This window comes from Labrus bergylta, chromosome 12 (genome assembly GCF_963930695.1).
Source record: "Labrus bergylta chromosome 12, fLabBer1.1, whole genome shotgun sequence".
Taxonomy (NCBI): Eukaryota; Metazoa; Chordata; class Actinopteri; order Labriformes; family Labridae; genus Labrus; species Labrus bergylta.
The window spans coordinates 4760420-4780293 of NC_089206.1; the positions used below are offsets into that span (position 1 = coordinate 4760420).

General features: G+C 41.1%; 1 protein-coding gene across 1 annotated transcript in view; it reads right to left on the reverse strand.

The window, feature by feature from the left end:
- Positions 1 to 8314: 8314 nt before the first annotated feature.
- LOC109996646 (probable phospholipid-transporting ATPase IIA) overlaps positions 8315 to 19874 on the reverse strand; it is a 34990-nt gene continuing 23430 nt past the window's right edge. The window contains exons 19-28 of the mRNA XM_020650885.3: positions 19029 to 19127; positions 17166 to 17255; positions 16656 to 16800; positions 15968 to 16032; positions 14571 to 14726; positions 12651 to 12715; positions 12339 to 12447; positions 12170 to 12227; positions 11642 to 11845; positions 8315 to 10107 (exon numbers count right to left, since the gene is read on the reverse strand). Of these exons, the coding sequence (XP_020506541.1) occupies positions 9971 to 10107; positions 11642 to 11845; positions 12170 to 12227; positions 12339 to 12447; positions 12651 to 12715; positions 14571 to 14726; positions 15968 to 16032; positions 16656 to 16800; positions 17166 to 17255; positions 19029 to 19127 (1128 nt within the window). The 3' untranslated portion in view covers positions 8315 to 9970. The remainder of the gene's footprint in view (positions 10108 to 11641; positions 11846 to 12169; positions 12228 to 12338; positions 12448 to 12650; positions 12716 to 14570; positions 14727 to 15967; positions 16033 to 16655; positions 16801 to 17165; positions 17256 to 19028; positions 19128 to 19874) is intronic.

Here is a 19874-nt window from a genome sequence, read left to right on the forward strand (position 1 = left end):
GTATTGTCTAATTGATGATCCCAATTTGTTGGTTACAGACTCACAGCACATTGGAGCTTTGTTATGCTTTAAATGTGTTTTCTGAATCCAGATGTACAGGAACATCAGTGCAGTGTGCACACTCACAGAGCCCCAAAGAGAGTTTAGTCCACTCAGATTGTAAAGATTAAACAGAAACACCTACAATAAGAACAAATACTGTACATTGAAATGTAAAGGCCTTTTGTACAATGTGATATTCCTATATAGGTAACGTGATTATCTAACAGAATTAGCCAACTTCAGCTTGATCTAAAATAAGAAAATATGGCTTCATTTTGAAATGTTTAAACATAGTCTGTGGTGTTTGCTGTATAGTTGTTGTTGCCGCCATGACAGAGCACTATTCCAGTGGTGAAGTTCTTTTGTGAAATGTCCTAAAAATGTTGTTGAAAGCTGCTGTTTTCTGTCAGATATAAACGACACTGCCCGTTGAAATAAATACAAAAAGACTAAAATATCACCAAGAATTCACCATGAAAGACGCAGATCGGGTTTCTCTCTACGCCCCCAACTGTGACACACAACTTTCAGCAATTTGACACAAATCTGAAATAACAAACAAACTGAGAAACAATATGCTTTCTGTTAGTCTGAAGTGAAACATCTCGACTATTTTTCATGTTTAAAGCTGTCTGCAGGGCCTCGTCGACTGCTCAGTGCTTCAATCAGACATGTCAGACTCAAGGCAATTCATAGGAAAATGTGTGTACTAGAAGAAGGAGGGGTTGATCAGAGGATCTGTTTCGGATTGAGACATGGATTAGTCTGAGTGAAGGGATCCTGTCCTGGACTTCTGGTTGAACAAGGTGGCTCCTTTTGTGTTTTTTAGGGGTTATCATCCAGCAGGAGCCTCGTCTTCCACGTGTAAATTCCTCCACTGTTACGGAACTCTTATGCAACCCCAAATTATGAATGAGTTAATGAATACGGCACACGCTTGAGAAAGGAAAAAGGAAAACCCGCCTGTGTCCAGACGGCCGACTTTGCACTTCCGTCTCTCTCTTTTTTTTTTTCTCTCCTTCCCCACATTTTCCGAGTTCATGCAGTATTTTCCATCACTGTAAAAACAGCTCATTGAGGTAGAGTTGTCTGGGTTAGAGCATTGCCCTGTTCGAGTTTTCCAAGTGTACCATGTGTGGTTGAGCTTTTAAACCCGAGCAGTGGAACTTCAATATGGAAATGGTTAATTGTGTCATGTCTCATGGAAAACTTTGGAAGGAAATTCAGGGGGCAAAGGGAGGCCTGGACGTTGGCCTCAATGTGGACCATTAGCTTTTCTAATATATGCCAGGTACATGTAACTACCTCCCCTCTTTAATTCTGATTTAGTTTGTCACAACTAGACCACTTATTCTTTCAAGCAGTTCAAATTAGAAGTTAACCCAGAAAATCATTTGCTTTACATAAAGTTATACATTGTTGGAAATTCTCCATTCCTTGCACAGAGCTAGACGATGAGGTTGTACTCCAACAATTAACCAGCTCCAACCATCATGGCTAAATTATTTAGCCAATATAGAGACACCAAAAGCTGCAGTACCTTAAGCGATCACTTGAGGCTGGTGCCAAAAGCGAGTCAATCCCCAATAGGCTGCATATTAAAACGGCTAATTTAACAGCAGATTTAATAACCCTTACAGCCCGGTACGGACAAAGTACTTAACCTTCAGTGAACTTGGTGGCGCTGCTCTTTTTTTAGAACAGGACCTGAATTTGAGCACTTTTATCCCGTATGGACACTTCAGAAATCAAGTCTATCCTCTGAAAATAACTCTGTGAGTCATGACTGTCTACAATGGCTGTAACACCCGAGTCCCACTGTCTGTGATGTTTTCAGAGTTTTCAGAGTCCTATCTTCACTTTGTTTACATTGCCGGGACGGCCGGCTGACTCCTCCCCTCGTGTATAAAAGTTGTTTAATTGAGGGACTAGAGAAAAGAAGAATAACATACTGTACTCACTGCTTAACTGTGTTTCTAGATCACGCTCATTTCAGGTAAATTTACATGCAGTGTGAAGATACGAGCATAATAAAGATCGCTAGCATTAGCATGCTAACACAAAAATGCACCGCAAGTTGTTTTGGTTTCATGCAGGTGCTCAAGGGCGACATCTGCTGGATCAAAAAATCCCATATAAAGCCTTTAAGCAAACTTTCTTTTAAGTAAGTCTATTATTGTTTGAAAAGGGGATGGTATTAAACCCAAAGCACCCATATTATTTTGGTTTTTGAAGGTTCTGAATGAATTTGTGAATGCATGTCGACATTATTCTTTGTCTGTGTGAGTTAGGATTTGGTGGCAAATAATTCTCCCTACAGGGGATTAATAGACTGTCGATCATAATGTAACATACTGTATGGCTGATGTGTACATTTGACAAGAGATGTTTATTTAACAAGTTCAAACATGTTTAGAGGAGGAAGACTTTCATAAGAGCAGCGGAGTGGTTTAAAAATATGTTTTAAAGGAGAGTGACTCATGGATTAAGGATTGTCTGCTAACTATTTTTAAAATAATTACAATCTAACATATAAGATTAAAGCAGGTTTTTAATCATCATTAGCTGTTAGACCAGGAGCACTGAGGTTGTTCAGAACATTATACTGACAGGGTTTCAGACTGGGTGCAGTGCTGGCATGTCATTGTGCAATAAGGAATCTTATTTCCTTCCTGCCACAACTTGAGAGCCCTGGAAAACATTTCCCTTCTTTTTCCGAATTGTATGAATGAACTAATATGTTCCACCAACATGGAAACTATATACATCCACAGTGGGTGAAAACCCTCCTCGTTATGTAACAGGATTGTGATCGATATTCGACTGTTTGTAGAGAGAATTCAAGCAGTGGAAAAGTGGCTGACAAGCTCATGGATTTTTCCCCTTTTTGAGCGCAGCATTATGAAATCAGATGAAACAATATCAACCCCCCTGCTCGTCCGCACTATTTCTGTGTTGTCCAGGTTTCCAATCCCATCCAACAGAATTTCATAGCTTTAACATCCCTCTGTATCTCTCACCACCACAGTATAGATGAAGAAGTCAATACTTGGTCGTCAAAACAAAGTGAGAGAAACCTATTTCGGCTGAAAGGAAAAACTCACTCCTCCCATTGTAAAACCATTAATTCAACTGACTACAAGCCTCAACCATCAGAATTAATCACTCCTTTGACCAGCTGATAAATGAATTTAATCCGGTGCATCTTAAAGTGAGGTGGGTGGTTTGGTTCGATTGTTTGGGGAGGCATTAACCAGTGTCTTCAGAGATTGCAGGGAGAGGCAGGGAAACACATCTGCAGCTCTTCTTTAACACAGCCGTGGGTGCTAACACAAATCAAAGCATTCCTCACACACACACAGCTATAAATAGTGCCAGAGGAGGGTGTGTGTGTTCATGCCCTGCAATGTTTCTTTGAGCGGGCCTGTCATTGCCACAATCCAATGTTTACACAGAGCACAATCTTTGTGCAGTCAACAATTCATAGCTTGTTTATTAGTTGACGTCACTCCAAATCATCCATCAAGGGTTTGTGTTACAAAAAAACAAACTGTAGTTAAAGATGGACGTTTTAATGTGGCATTCAATCGGAGGACTTTTTTAGGGGGGAATTGCATTTTTGTAAATAAGTTTATGGGCAGGACAGCGTGCTGCTATGGTACAAACGGAGGCGTTACAGGGGCGAGACAGGATCGGTGGAGACAGCGGGGAAGAACAGCGCTGTGTGTGCGCATGTCTGTCTGTGTGTGTATGTGGAGCTCCTGCTGTGCCGTGCTCGCCCACTCTTCCACAACACCGTAAGGCGATTTGAATTCACATATTTTGACATCAATATTACCCTGTTGCAGAATCAATATGAACAACTTAAACCTAATGAAGGTGTAAGTTTGATACAGCGCGGTTGCACTTTGACAATAGACGTATTAGCTGTTAGACGAGGGGGGTTAGCTTGACAGTTAAAAGATGGCAGCGTGTTTGTTTTTTTGCTAGAAAAAACGAATTATGGACAAGTTCGACATCCTCTTTGTCAACAGGGGTCGCCAAATTCAACCCAGAATAATAATTCCTTGTGCCTTGTTACTTAATCTTACTAACCTTCAGCTACCATGGGCTGCCTTCCCATCAAGAACACCGATTACAGCCGTGATAGATGGAACAATAACAGTGATTCTTTACATCAGTGCACATCTCGCACGATAGACGCAATGTGATGAAAAAGTACAAAGAGCACAGTGGAGACCTGGCCTTCATGTAAAGTGTTAAAAACTATAAAGTAAAGTAAATAAAACTATATATTGATTTATCAGGTAAGGTAATGCTCATCATGTTTGGCATAGTTTTTTTTATTATTCTCTATGGAGTGTGATTTTTTTAAGTTCCCTAATTAGAGTCAAAGTACAGATATTTTTCACAGTAACAGCTGATAAAAATGTTTTAACTTATTACTTTATCTAAATAAAAACTCAATCAGTTGTTCTACTTTTTGTGTCTCTGAACTTTACAGACAAAACGTGTATTCTTTTGCCTCCTGTTTATTAGGCCCAGAACCAATCCGACGTGACCCAGAAGTGCGGGCGCTGTTCAGCTCTTTCTGAGGGAAACTGGCGGCGGCCCAGCGACCTCGCCGATGTGGTCGCTCTTGGCCTGAAGATTGTATTTGGATCCCACATGGTTCCATGCTATCATTTGTATTAACTGCTTCAGTCAGGACCCTTTGACAGCCTGTGGTATACTCTCTCACACACTTATGCTCGTCTCTCTCTCTCTCTCTCTCTTTCTCTCTTTTTGCCTCGTTCCACTGGGAGCAGCGTGTAAGATGTTTCCGAGCTGGAAACAAATTCCAGTCTTGAAGTGCCAAAGATAAAAATGCATCGACCTTGTGGTGATTAGCCGGGATTTTGTTGCGCAACAGCCGTGAGCGACTCCTTGTTAAAGCCTGAAAATCCTAACCTTGTAAAAATGCAAAGTAAATTTCAAAATAAACTAAGACTTTGATTGGATTGTGGATTTGGCAGTGGACCAGTGGGGCCTCCGTAGATGGCTTTCAGTGAAGGGAGAAAAAAGAGGAAAGACCACGGATGTTGAGGCTAGCAGGAAGCTCTCTTGATTCTGGGCTGGAATTTCACTTTTCATGGGACTGATTAACCCAAATGGTTTCTTTTAATGGTTTCACTTACGCACGTGGGCAATGGAACAAGTAAATAAAAAATAAAAAAAGTTGGGCATCCACTGTTGTTTTAATATGAACATGCAGCACGGAGGAGCTTTACTACGTGGTCATATAAGAAGGGGAAGACGATTTTATAACTGAGAATAAAGACAGAAAATCTTCAATAGTTAAATATATATATAAAAAATCCGGCACACTACTCCTGCTAAGCATCAATCCCAACGTTTCGGTCCCTCTGAACCTTTATCAGGCGTCTACACTCTCAGTGGCGGTTCTAGGGTCTGTTGGTGCCCGAGCCAAAAATTCATTGGGTGCCCTCTAACAAGTGTTAATTAATATTTTCATCTTTTCTTTTTCACTCCCAAACAAAGAATTCCTCTTAATTTTCCTTTATTGACAAAAAAATAAATGTTTTTATGCACTTTCTGGGCGCCAGTGGCCTAGTGGTTGGTGTTGAGCCCCATGATCAGCAAGGCTGGTTTACTGAAGGCGACGGGTCCGGGTTCAAATCCATCCTGGATTCCTTTTCCATGGTGTTCCCAACTCTCTCTCTCCCCCTGATCTCTGACTCTGTCCACTGAACTGTCTCTACAAGAAAGACATCACAACTTTGACAATGACGTTGTGCAACGTAGACTGTAGGGAGAAGTTTGCTTCAAATGTTTGGTTGTAAAAAAAAAACAAGAAATTAAACAAAATTGGGCGCATATGGGGCGCTGGTGGCACAGTGGGTATTGGCGCGCCCCATGTATGGAGGCCATGGTTCAAATCCCACCTGTGGCTCCTTTCCTGCATGTCATTCCCTAATCTCTCTCTCCCTGATTTCCAGCTCTATCCACTGTCCTATCTCTCCATTAAAGGCACAAAAAGCCCAAAAATAAATCTTGAAAATTGGTTTCCTATGACTTCTAATCTTTGTTGGACCAGATTTAGAACATTTTTATTTTTACTAGTGTTACATCGAAGTTGAAAATTCCAGTTTAGTTTATAACTCTATTCCAATTAAGAAACATCTCTGGGTTGAACTGTCACATAGACGTTTATCACTATAATAAACCACTTTCCTTCAAAAACAAACTTTAAAACAGAGAAAAGTGGTGAAAGTCTCTCCTAGGAGTAAAACCTTTAATGTTTGACTTTTTCTCTGTATAGTTTGGAGTATCAGTGTGTGTCTGTGGGTTACCTGAGACTTTTAAATTGTGCCCATGTGAAGGAGAGTGAAACACAGCAGCAGCAACAGCTCCAGGCATCAGGGACTCCCTCCTCTGGTGAAAGCGTGCCAAACACCCCGACTCCTCCTCCTCCTCCTCCTCCTCCTCCTCCTCCTCCTCCTCCTCCTCCTGCACAGCATGTCCTGTGTAACTCACACCTCATCAGAAACAGAACTGACGTGGAACACAACCAAAATAACCAGAATTGTTTTTGCATGCAAATTGTTGAGGAAAGCTTCGGTGCAGATTCACTTTCCGTGTACGAGGGATGCCCTGGGAAAAGGAAAATAATTGTTTTATTCACAAAAATCTGCTTTCTTTTTTTTTTTCCTCCCCTCCTTACTATTCTCATCTTAGGCAACAATTTGGGATACCCTTGGTTTTAATTCAATTCTGCCCACTAAGCCATCAAAGGCCACATTAAGCCCAGCTGCTTCCAATTCTATAGTTCATGAGAGGGTCATTAAACCACATTAAGCTGCATTATTACTTCTGGTGGCTTTGTGTCACAATTTTCACTCATAAAACCTCCAATGTCTTCAAAGTCTTTCAGATCGTTGCAAAATCTCTTAGTCACACAGTACATCTTAAAAATGGATTTCCTTAGTTACTTATTGCCTTTCAAACTCAAAAGAACATCCCAACAACATTTTCAATCCTTATGAAAACATTTTCTTAAACGTTTAATCTGGAGCTGGAAAAACTCTGTTGTGTCATGTTTGTTAAAAACTATGGGGCCCAGCTTTTTAGGAAACATTTACAAAATCAAAAACAAAGAATCTGTATTTGAAACCAGCACTAAGTTTTTGACTTGGGGGGGAGGGGGGAGGGGGGAGGGGGCGGGGGGCTGCTCGGTGGTACAGTGGTCTGTCAGCGAGGAGGTTCCTGGTTCCAATCCCCCGTTGGAGAGGAGCCTTTATGAGTGGAGTTTTCATGTTCTCTCCGGGTTCTCCTTCTCGTTCCTGCTTGTTAGGTTAACTGGTGACTCTAAATTGTATGTAGGTGTGAATGTGAGTGTGTCTGTATGGCAGCCCTGTGATCGACAGGTGAACAATCCAGGGTGTACCTCGCCAAATGCTGGGATCAGCTCCAACCCCTTCGACCCCGAACGGGATAACGGTATAGATAATGGATGGATGAGGACTTGGGGCTGTGGGTAAAGACGAGGAACACAAGCGGGAAAGTCTCAGGTGACAGAATAAAACAATCGATCTTTCCTGAATGTTCATTTGGTCGTCTAACCATTTTAAATCATCACATAGAATAAAGGTTATCAAAACTTTGGGATACTTACAGCATGTTTTAAAAAAATGACACAATCACTGTTTGTTTAGTGATCGATACTGAAAAGCACCACAGAGAAATTTAAAAAACCTTATTTCATGAGACAGGTGCATAGGAAAGGGATGAATCCATCAAACCTCTACACACAGTCTCACTAATACATTGTGCAATATATATATATATATATCTTTGTTAAATGTTTATTTGGGGATTTTTATGCCTCTAGCTGGAGAAAAGACAGTGGACAGAGCAGGAAAATCAGGAGAGAGAGTGAGAGTGGGGAATGACACGCAGGAAAGGAGCCACAGGCTGGCGGCCGCTCAGAGGACCAGCGCCTCTGTACAAGGGGCGCACGCATCACCCACCAGGCCACCGGCGCCCCATTGTGTGATATATTTCTGCAATTAAGACAGTGGATAGGATTTTGCTCACTGTTTTTGATGATTGAAAACAACAAATTAAACATTATTGGCCGTCTACAACTTCTGTTTTTCAGTTGCCATGGTAACAAAAGTTATGAACATTGTTTGATCATTACCAGCCATCATATCCAAGTGAGAAAAAAAAATGATGTGGTGGAGGTCTACATGGAAATGAGTGTCACAAGTAAAGAAAGCATGAGATTTATTCATCATCACAACATTGACATCAACACAGCTCTCCCTTTTTTTTTGTTTTGTTTCCGCTCATTTGAGTGTGATCAACACCATTAAATAAAACATGTTAATAAATTAAACAAACAGGTTATTTACAAGCAACCAAACCATTTTAGCATAATTTTTATTCTTTTGACAACATAAAAATATAAATAATCAGTTGTACAAAAAGAAAAAGTCTGTGCAAACAGCTCGCTGAATTCAGTTTGGATTGAGATTTCAGTTTAAAAAAAATGATGATTTATGGCACCCTGGTCGCTCATTTTGACACATTTTAGATCCGACGCAAAAGTGACATTTTGCCTGAAAGGATTTGAAGTGTGCGACTGTGATCGTGTTATTCTGTTAGCTGCGGATTATTTACAGTCTCTTCTTCACCTTCAGACCACAGGTGGAATGAAATGTGAGGAGTGTGGTGTTTTCTGTTCTCTCTGTGTGCAGTATTAGTAATACTTATTGACAATATTCACATTGTATTAGACAAAGCAGAGGTGATTTGTTCCCTTTTTTTTCTGTCACAGCTGAACTGTGGAGGTTAGCAGAAGTGAGGGGGGGGGGGGGGGCGCCCTGGATTAGACGACTGGACTGGAGTCAGTGTGATATTTTCAGTTATGGCTTTAGGTCACTGTTACAGTGAGTCATCATGCAACGCTGAAGAGCGGGCCGGCCGGCGCTGGGCCCCGCCGAGGAGCCACAAGACTGGCTGCAAAAAATCCTCCTGCGGACAAAACAGCTACAAATAACTGACTCTCCTCCGCGGCTGTTGTGACCGCGCTCCACAAACACTAACAACTCAAAGGGGTCCGTGTACAAAGAGACAAATGACAGATTTAACATCAGACATCACGGGTCATGCTAAAATAAACAACTGCTCCACCTCGCCGTGACGCACCGACAAATACACAAACTTGCAGACGTGTTGTTTTATGCAAAGTCTAGCCGGTGAACTTTTTTTTTTTTTTGAAACCGTGTATTTCTCAAACTGCTTCTTTTTTTTTTTTTTAGAAGTCACTGTTTAAGGAGAGCGTGAATCAACTCCGTCAAGATCAGTGTTTAACAATAGAGTCAGCTTGAAGCTGGAACTAGGATGAGAGGAAATCAGCTCCACCACTGAAGACACATTCACAGGACTGAAACATTTTTCCCTTCACTTTCCTTGATGTGACTTTTGACATTGTAAAACAAACTTCACCTGCATCATTTACTGATTTGGTGCCTCCACATATTCCCAACAGGCTAAAAAGGTGTATTATGACGAGCAGATTTTTATAATTGCGCGCTGAAAGCTGGCAATCATACGTTTGGTTGAACTGATTCAACCCACAATTCACTGCAGTCGTTCTCCACTTACAGAAATGATCAGTCGGCCTTTGCATCAAACATCAGTAGCAAGTTAAAGTGCTTCACTTTTTTTTTTCTCAGTAAACAATCTGTCCCACACAAAACTGTTTGTCTTCAACGTCTCAGAGTCTGATAAATTAAAGGGCATAAGATCCACGTCTGACTCTCTGGTAGAAGCGCAGGCTCTGCTGGATGAAGACAGCCATCTTTGTTTTTTTTTCCACACAAGAAAAGGGAAGAGAGACCCGGAGGCTCCTGTCGAGTCTTTAATTGGTCAGCTTGGAGTAGTTAGGAGGGGAGAAGCGTCTGCGGAGGTACTTGAGGATGTAAAGGGGCAGACAGCTCACCAGCGTGATGACGGTCACCTTCCACAGGAACGACACCGTGGTGATGAAGTACACGTCTGCCACAGACCAGAAGAGTCACAGGTCAGAATGAGGTGGAAAGGATACAGACATACACTTCTGAGCATCATTAAAAAATGTATTTCATGCAAAGTTTTGAACAATTAACACTTTCATTGTAATCGTAGGTTTACTGAGATTTGACAAAAATCAGGTCAGGTCACATCTGTATATCTGGAATCGTATTGCAGGGAAGAACGTGCTTTCTAGGTTTCAGTTACCATAATTTGAGGGTTTGAGCGCTGTAAACGGAAAGTATAATGTTGCCGTGGAGACGGAGGAATCTATGGGCTAAACAAAACTACATGTTTGCCAAAGTATAGTATAGTATATAAGTCCCTGTTTGCAAAAACAGAAATAAAAACAACTACCTCTGGATCTTCAAGAAAACTTAAAATATGAGGATTCTCAGTATCGTTCCTCGGGTATGAGGAGTGTTTGTTTCTGAATGATTTCAAAGTGGATTAATGAGTTTCTTAAAAACATTAGAAAGCATAAATCTTATTGACTATAAAAAACATCTGTAACATTTCTGTGTTCATGTTTGACTGACTGACTTAAGGCTCCTATAAGAAGCATTGCGCTCTGTGAGTGAGAACGCCACTGCTGCAGCGCCAACGATGTACCAACTAACCGCAAAATAATCGTGCGGTTGTCTAAAAAACTCGGGTAAAACATCCAACAGTTTCAACTCAAATTTTATCTTAGCATTTGAAAACCTCTGGCATAGAAAAGTGAGTAAAGTTCATTCAAAAATCTTCCAGCATTGGAACAATTTCAGTCCCTAAAGGAGGGATAAAGAAAAATAAACCTGAGCAAATTGACTTGGAAACTGTCCAACTAAGTGTTTGAACTGTCCATGCATCAGAGGAATAAAGTCTATTCCAGTCTGACTTCAAGAAGGAGAAAAAGTTGTCCAAAAGGGTTCACTTGACCACATGCCAGTCATGATCCTCAGTGGTCGAGATTGTAGGCTGAAAATGGAAATCCACGCCTCACATAAAGCTGAAAATAAAGACTGGGAATTCTATCGGTTAGAGTATTGTAGAAGTCGCGCGTCTTAATTTGGCATGACTAAAATTGGCTTCTTTTTTCCTGCAAGCTCGAGTAAATAGAAGTTAAATAGCGTGGAAACATGCAGGCTGTAACAGAGTTGTATAAATGCCAACAACACGACCTTCTAGCGGTGAGTCTGTTTCTTTGTAACCCGTCGTCACTGTGATAAAAACATAAACCTTGGCAGTGCAAAGGAAACTAACAGGATGGTTGGCATTTCCCCTTCGATACTACAGGAGGACAATTTTTCACTGCTCTGACCTTTAGCCTTCCTAATATTCAGCTTATTGTACACCAGAGGCGTAATATGAATAAGCATGTCCTCCCCTCACTGCGGAGTGCTGACGTACTATTTCAAGGTCGGCAGAAACACAAACACATCACTGAGGCTGCAGCAAAAATTAAATAATAAAAAATCAGGCTCAGTGTGTCTAATATATGAGTTTATGTCCCTACTATACAATGGCGTTAACTCACCTATGAACTCGTGCAGGAAGACGAGCGAGGCGACGTAGCAGGCCAAGCTCAGCAGCTCGGCGACTATCATGAGCCAGTGCCACGTCTGGATGGTTAGAGCCACCATCAGCAGCTCCGTCAGGATCAGGGAGGTGAAGGAGATGGCAACGATATGGACGAACTCTGACTCGAAGAGCAGCAGCGCCCCGTACATGATGATGCTTCCTGTGGAGTTAAAAAGAGGGACAAACTCAGAAAGACAACGAGGCCCTGAGGAGATGTGACTTTCTAATTCTTGCTTGTTTTCCATAATGATGGAATTATACTGGAAATACATTTTTTTTAAGGGACCGTCTATCCCCGACAAAGACCCCATGATGTCCCAGTACACTTCCTAGAGGCACACCAATCTTTAAAAATAAGTGTTTAGTGACTCTATGATTCAGTATGTTTGCACTCTGTTGATCTTTGACTACTCGTTTCGATATACTGTCTTTTTTAATCTGTTTTTATTCTATGTTATTATGCATCATTTAGACTCTTCCTTACCTTGATAGATACTTATTAAGACCCATATTAGAAATGTCTTGAAAGATAGCGGTCGTCCCTGTGTGAAGAAAAGAGCAATCATGTTTACCACTGCGCATTTAGAGTTCTGTATTCTAACGATTTCTGTCAGTTGAATTGAGCTCAGTGGTCCCAGTGAGGGAATACATACCTTTAAGAGATCTTTGTACAATTCAGGGTACAACATAGCCACCTCAGATTTAACGTCTTTGTCCAGCACCAGAGAGAACACGGGGAACATGGTGTACACCGTGGAGTATCTGAAACAACAGTGTGGGGGGGGACATGGTCCAGATAAAATGAGTTTCACACATTTCACTGTGTGTCAGCACAGTATTCAATATATTCAGATTTTCCCCCCTACTCGCATTTCAACAGTCAAACACCCAGAGGAAATGCCATGGGAACAAGGCGGCCAAATGCTCTGTTGATAAGTCATCGTCATTCAGAGTTTGTATCTCACCCGATGATCAGAAATCCTTGGTAGAGTGGGACTGAAGCGAAGTAGAAAACAGAGCAGAAGACGGCCTGAAGAAACAGAGACAACCAAAATAGCTGGTGAGAAATCTTTATGACATAAAATAACATTGCAGATGATAGAGGAGGAAATGAGGAGCATCACTTCCTGAAAACCCACTGGTAGAAATAATAGCCAGGAGTTCTTTTTTTTCATCACAGAAATGCAAGAAAAATCAAGACATAACATCGATCTAACTTTGCAACACACATATCAAAAGGTTACCACACTCAAACACTGATATCCTCCTCTCTCTACCGCAGCACCCTGCCGGAGAGAGTGAAACCTCTCTGACTAATTCTAACTTGTGTCTTTAACATATGGTTGGTGCCGGTATTGAGCCGTCAGCCTGTCATCCCGGCGGCCCCACAGCAGACGGGTCACAGCTGCGGCTGTGGTTGGTGTTAATGTGAGACATGCGGAGGAGGGCCTCCCTGAAACCCCAAAGTCCACCGTGCAGTGAGTCATGTGCTGTCCCTCCAGGCGGGGGCTGAGGTTGGACCGGGACATGGGAATGAGATTTTTGGACGGTGTTGTGTATTTTGTGTGTGAATGTGTGTGTTCGTTGAGGGGGGGCTCAGAAGGGCACCACTGGCTAAGTCCTCTGAGTCATCATGGTGCACTCCACCCTTCCATGGCCACCCCTGAAACGTCTCCCTGCCTCACCCCAATCATTTCCTCCTCACATTTAGATTCTAGGTGTTGTGGATAAACATAACCCACGTCTCTCTGCCCACACCTTAACATAGCACACGTTCTTTTTCAGATGCTTTTATAAAGATTTTATGACTGCTTTGACTCACTGTGCAAAACACTTAAAGCTGAGGGCTGAGGGCACCTTCTTCATCCTAGTGCAAGCAACTTTCAGTGCTTACTCTAACCTGAACTAACAGCAAATCACTCAACAACATTTTGTCTTCTTTAAATGTAGGATTCATAGTCTCTGAAGTTTTTAGACTATTATCCGTTATAAAAGAAACGCTGCTCTTTGAATACACAAAGTCAAAGTATCCATAAGCCGTTGTTAACACTTTAAACTGAACATTTGTTCTGGTTGCAGCATCATTTTGTGGGAGTTACATTTTCAATCTCAGTTTTGAGTCAAAAGGGGAAACTTGCAGGTTTTCAACCAGCTGCTTGTCACTCTAATATTGATATTATACGTTAACGGACAATGTTTCACTCTGCTCAGTGTTAACTACAAGACAAGCTCCCTGCTCATGTAACAGCCAAACTCTGATTTTAATAATGTAACATAGAAGTCAGACATTCAGGGTTACTTATGTGAGCTAGAATACAGTGTGGAGGAATTACTGCATGCAGAAGAGCAAAAGACTGCTGCACGGCTCCAGCCTGGGGACTGCTGGTGCGGCTGCTGTGGTAATTGAGCACATATGAAAACTGAAGTGGAGTCTTTCTGCTGCAGCGAATTTTATCAAAAAAATGATGTGTTATCACTTTTTCCATCTCTGACAGATCAACACTAGACAAACCTGCTTTGTATTTATGTGTCATCACCTAACAGAAGTGCTGGTCAAGCCTTGGCTAGGCCTTAGAAGGCAACTAGCCCAGGTGCATTCTGGATTATGAAGTTTTTGAACCCTTTAGTCAGAAGGGAATGAGAGCTCTTTTTATATTTTTCTGTCTGTGTAGCAGATTTCATTTTTATTTCCACCTTTCTAACACATAGTTGATCTAGCTTTATTACAAGTCTTCCTCTTTCTCTCTAATGTTCGACAGCATTATTTGATAAATTAATGACAATTTGATTTTATGCAAAACAACATATTCTGTAAATGTTGTGGGGTATAGGTATGATTGAGTTACATGCTTCTTCTTAAAAACCGTGTTTGAGTTGTGTCCTACCTGCATGGTGCTAATGCACAAGCTCCTGTGGATGACGAACTGGCAAAGCGCTGCAGACCTTTTGTAGCTGTTCCGACCGTGGACCATGAGGAGACGGCCTAAATGTTTGAACTGAGTCACCGAGAAGTCTGCGGCCAATGAGGCCTGCTTTCCTTCCTGTCAAACACACAGCACAAGAGGGATGTGAGGACAAGCTGCAAGAAGTATTCACTGACCTGAAACGTTGACCTTTTTGGTTTAAAATGACAAACATGAAGCGAGTTCAACTGGAAACACAAATCTCAGACTGAAGGTGGAAAAAAACCTCCAAGCATAAAGTTAAAATACAGAATCCTTTCAGCATCTGAGCTGCAGATTTCAAGTACTGTTAATTCATCTGTAATAAACAGGACGCATTAGTCTTATTATTAATCATTCTTCACATGTTTTCTCCATTAGTCAGAAAATAGTCCAAAACTCCAGATGATGGGCTACATTTCTGACTTGCTCAAATACTACAACCCAACCCGGACCTTCAGGTCATCAGGTGGAGGTCTTCCTGCTGACCTGAGGTCCATCACTACTATATCTACCTATTCTTCTAAGCATACAAATAATTACTATGTTTAAATGTGTGTGTGTGTGTATGATCACTTGAGTGGTAACTGATGTTTTATTCATGACTGTGGTGTGTGTTTAACCTCAAAGAAAGCACTTTGAGCTAATCTGTAATATAATTGCTATTAAAAAAAAAAAGCAAAAGTTGTGAATCTATTTCAAATCTCAGAAGATAAGAATCTCGATTTTTACAAAAATCAATATTTTCTGACCTTTAGTGAACAAATTACATTTATATATTATTTGATTTTTGGATCAACATTTCTTTAAAATTCAATAAAATACTAAATATTTTTTTAAACTTAGAAGTAAAATCATCAATATTTCTTCTGTGTCTCAATGTTTCCAATCTTTATATGAAGCTAAGCTAACAAGCTGCTGTGTGAAACTTCATCTGTATAATAAGGTCTGCTAAGTGTATTGTAACATTGTAACATAATAAGGGAGTTATATTAATCTTTACTTCTAAGTCTTAGCAAGAAAAGAAGTGAGAAAATTCTCTGTATAAGTCAAAAACATCTCCATAAGCGATTATTTCCGACGTGTATGAAGTTCGTGTCTGACAGTGTTGTGAGAAGTACAAAAGGTGTACTTCAGAGACACTCTTATACGTTTACTCGAGCACAAAAGCATCCTGTCATTATTGCTTCCTCTTCTCAGACAATAGATCCTCAAAAAAAAGAAAAAGAAAAGAGGAATCATCTGTCTCTGAACATGAGAGAGATCTTGACAGGAAACAGAGCAACAGAATCTGTGAGAGCGGCACGTCAGTGTGAAGGGATGAGTTTGGAGAGTCTTACTTTTCCCTCCACTCCCACGCCACAGTCGGCTTCCTGGATCATGCTGACATCGTTTCCTCCGTCCCCTAAGAGAAAAACAAAAGCCATCGAGGTGTCAGGATTCACATCAGTGACTCACCGATACAAACTCTGGAAGAGCATTGTCCAAGCGTACTTCACAAGACGCTCCCTTAGTGCGGCCTGATAAGTGATCAGAGGTACGGTCGAAAATAATTGAAATGACACATTTGATAGGAATTTACCAGATAAAGGCTTAAAGGGGCGTGGCCTCTGATATGATGCGATACAAAAGAGTGTAAAAAAACAAACATTTATGAATGGAACACTTCATTTTAAGGCAACCAAACATTTCCTGCTTAGAAATGAAAATTGAAGTTAAAATTTCCCTTCAGAGAGACAATACTAATTATCCCCCACACCTTGGGTCATCATCAAGTAATAAACAGAACTGTATATTAAAACTTTTGCATGTTTAAATTAGTGCTATTCTTCTGATTTACTTATTTGTGTTAAGTGTTTGATTGATATTGATTAAGGATGGAAGAGAGCTGATTATGAACGAGGGTTTGAGGTTTGTGGCTGAAGAAGAAGAAGAAGTAGGAGAGGTTAAATGGTGAAACAGCTGAAATCTAAACAGTCTGAACACTCTGATGAAAAAGCTGTTGGGCCGTTGATGTTTTCTACTCACCTACGGCGCAGGTGAGCTTGCCAGTGCGCTCCTGCAGCAGCTTGACTATCTGAGCCTTCTGGGTCGGGGTGCATCTGCAGCAAACCACAGCGGGACACTGGCACGCGAGCTCCATAAACTCGTACTCGTAGTATTTCAGACAAACCTGCAGGAAAAGCCGCCGCAACGGACAGGTGAGCATCTTAAGACCGCCACGTGTAACCGATCGAAACTGCACATCTCAACAAAAGACAGTTACAGTTTAACTCCTGCTGTGGATTAGAGAGAGAGTCTAACCACAGAGACCACTTCCAGAGCAGTGATATTATCATGCATCAAAAATAGAGTTTCATGAAGAGAGACGAGTCAGTTGGAGGAGGGTTACACACACACACACACACACACACACACACACACACACACACACACACACACACACACACACACACACACACACACACACACACACACACACACACACACACACACACACACACACACACACACACACACACACACAGAATGCTTTACCTCAAGCGAGTCTCCCGATATCACCAGCGCACAGTCGTGTTTTCTCCTGAAGGCGTTGAGCTCCAGGTGGGCTTCCCCTCGGGTTGTCACCTAGAGCAATGACAACCACAGTCATGAATGCAAACACACACACACACACACACACACACACACACACACACACAATCAAAACACTTAGATTGTCATCTTTGATCGTTTCTTTCCTCTGTCAGGCTGTGCATCCTGATTGCTATCAGACCGGTAGCTGTAAAGAGTGACACTGTGTTTTTGAATTCTCGCAGAACATCCAACAGACTGATAAGGCCGGATGTTTGACCTGAAATATATCTACACTTCTATTGAACGAAGGGTTTTATCCAGTATACCTTTGGAGAATATCTGTCAGACTTTTTCTCTGCTGACAGTGATGATGATATAATAACTGTTTGAACATAGACACATTGTTGGAGGTTAACATGAGGACACAAACAAATGTTAGTGTTCCTACATTTGCATAAGTATTTTCTCTATTTGTTTTATCATTCTTTTTTTTTTTTTTGGCTCGATGACACTGAACAGACACTTGAATATGTTTTTAATGTAACATTTCTTATATCTGGTTTGTCTCAGACTTTTTTTAGCTCATTACAGCGGTCAATTCTCACCATCAACCTGTGAGAGACAACGTCAAACACACGACCAAAAAGTGAGTGTCAATTATCTGTTATCCATTTTTGGCCCCTGGTTACGATTTCCTGAAAATATTACTTAATAAAAAAACAGATTTTTGTTAAATAATATCGTTATATTCACCAGAGTACCCAGAGAGAACACACACAAGCAAAGGTGAGAACATGCAGACTGCACACAGAGAGGCTCCTGTGTGACAGGGATTCAAACCAGGAACCTTCTCCAACCACTGCATCACCGTGCAGCGCCACTACAAAACATGATTTGCCTAATAATAAAGTCATTAGTTATGGATGTAGTTCTTCTTATGAATGTTAAAATGGGAGGTTTCAAGCAAACTGTTCACACAATCTTGGGAAAAGTTGGAATGTAAACTGGGAGGGGAAGAAAACCTCTGTATTCTAAAATCACCTGAGGTTTCTAACAATGGCGTCAGGTTCAAATATAGATTTAAACATTCTCCAAAAATGCAGCTCTGACAAGGCATGGTGTTAATCCGTCAACAAGAGCTATGCTCTGGAATGAATATCCTTCAACCGCTGACTATTCATACGTCAATCCACATCAGGACCCCACCAGGAAACTAATCCAGATGTATGTGTTGCAGGCCCAGTCAGCACTCCCCCCGTCCACTGGGACAGGGGGTTTTCAAGCCCTGCCAGCCATTGTTATTCCCTTCCAGTTAACCGCAGTTGTACGCAAGTTGTAACCTTCCTATATGGCAGGCGCTCCTTCTGCTCTGGCACGGCTCCAGAGGGGAAAGCAGGAGGGGAACTATCAAAGCCGGGGCGGTGAGAGTCAGAAAAGCTGCAAAACAAATTAGGAAGTGAGCCCTGTGGATGTTCCCTCTGGGAGTGGTTCAGCTGGTTTCTCCTGTGTGTGTGTGTGTGTGTGTGAGTGTGAGCGAAGGCCTGTTTGTTCTCTTTGACAGTGGTTTGGATGCTTTCACTGGTGGGAGGTGATTTATTCAGCTGTGGATGTTGGCCCTGTACTGCATGCATAGTTGTTGTGGGGCCATATGACCACCAGCTCATGGTCCTGGGTCGCTCAGAGTATGGATGCCCGCAGGTCGACGGGGGTCAGGAAGCTGTCACCGCTAAAGTGAACTAGGATGAACCCTGTGGGACTAAAATCAACTACAACCCACTTCATAACATGTTAAGAGGAAGAAGGGGTCTTCATCCAGGCACTTACAGATCTGAAAATGTGGATGTCCTGGTTGCGGGTGATCAAATGGGCGTTCTTTGCGGTGCATGTGGCCGTTTCCAGCTTGTCTCCTGTCAGCATCCAAACCTACAAAGAGACCAGAAAGAAACGTCTTTTTTATAAATGCATATGATGATTGAAGAACAATATGTTTGAATCTGTTATGACATAAACCAACTGTTTCTCCGTATCTGTTAAAACAGTTTAAATAATCCAGGCACTGTAACAACTGTCCAAATCAATCAAACTGTAACTGCTGAAGAAATTAAGCAGAAAACAGAACACAAACACAAGGCGTAACTTTGATTATTTGCTGGATGTTTTGGATGTCTTACAGAAAGTTAAAGCAGAGTTTAAAATGCTGATTCATTTCATTCATGCCATTGATGTGCAGAAAAATAAAAAAATACTCATCCCCACAAAAATGTGGTCAAATATTTTCTAAGTGTGCCAACAAACCATCACTTCAAACTTCATTTACAAAGCACCAAAGATTCCCCACAGTCTTCTTTCATCTTACTTTGTAAAATCATGAGGCATGTTTATGTATCTGGACATTAAAAACACATGTTCTAGTCTTACTATTATGTTTTTTTTTCTTATTATTAGTATTATTTTTTCTTTCTGAATCTTAATTTATTTATTTTTTTCTCTTCGTACCTTTTCTTTGGATTTTTTTTTTTATTATTTTATTTCATGTATGTATTCTTGTATGTTTAAAAAATTATATATAAAAATGTGCCAGGATGAACAAAATTTGTAAAGAAATATGACAACTTGAAATGTAGTAAAAAAGCCTGCAATAAAGTCATAAAAAATAAATAAATAAATAAC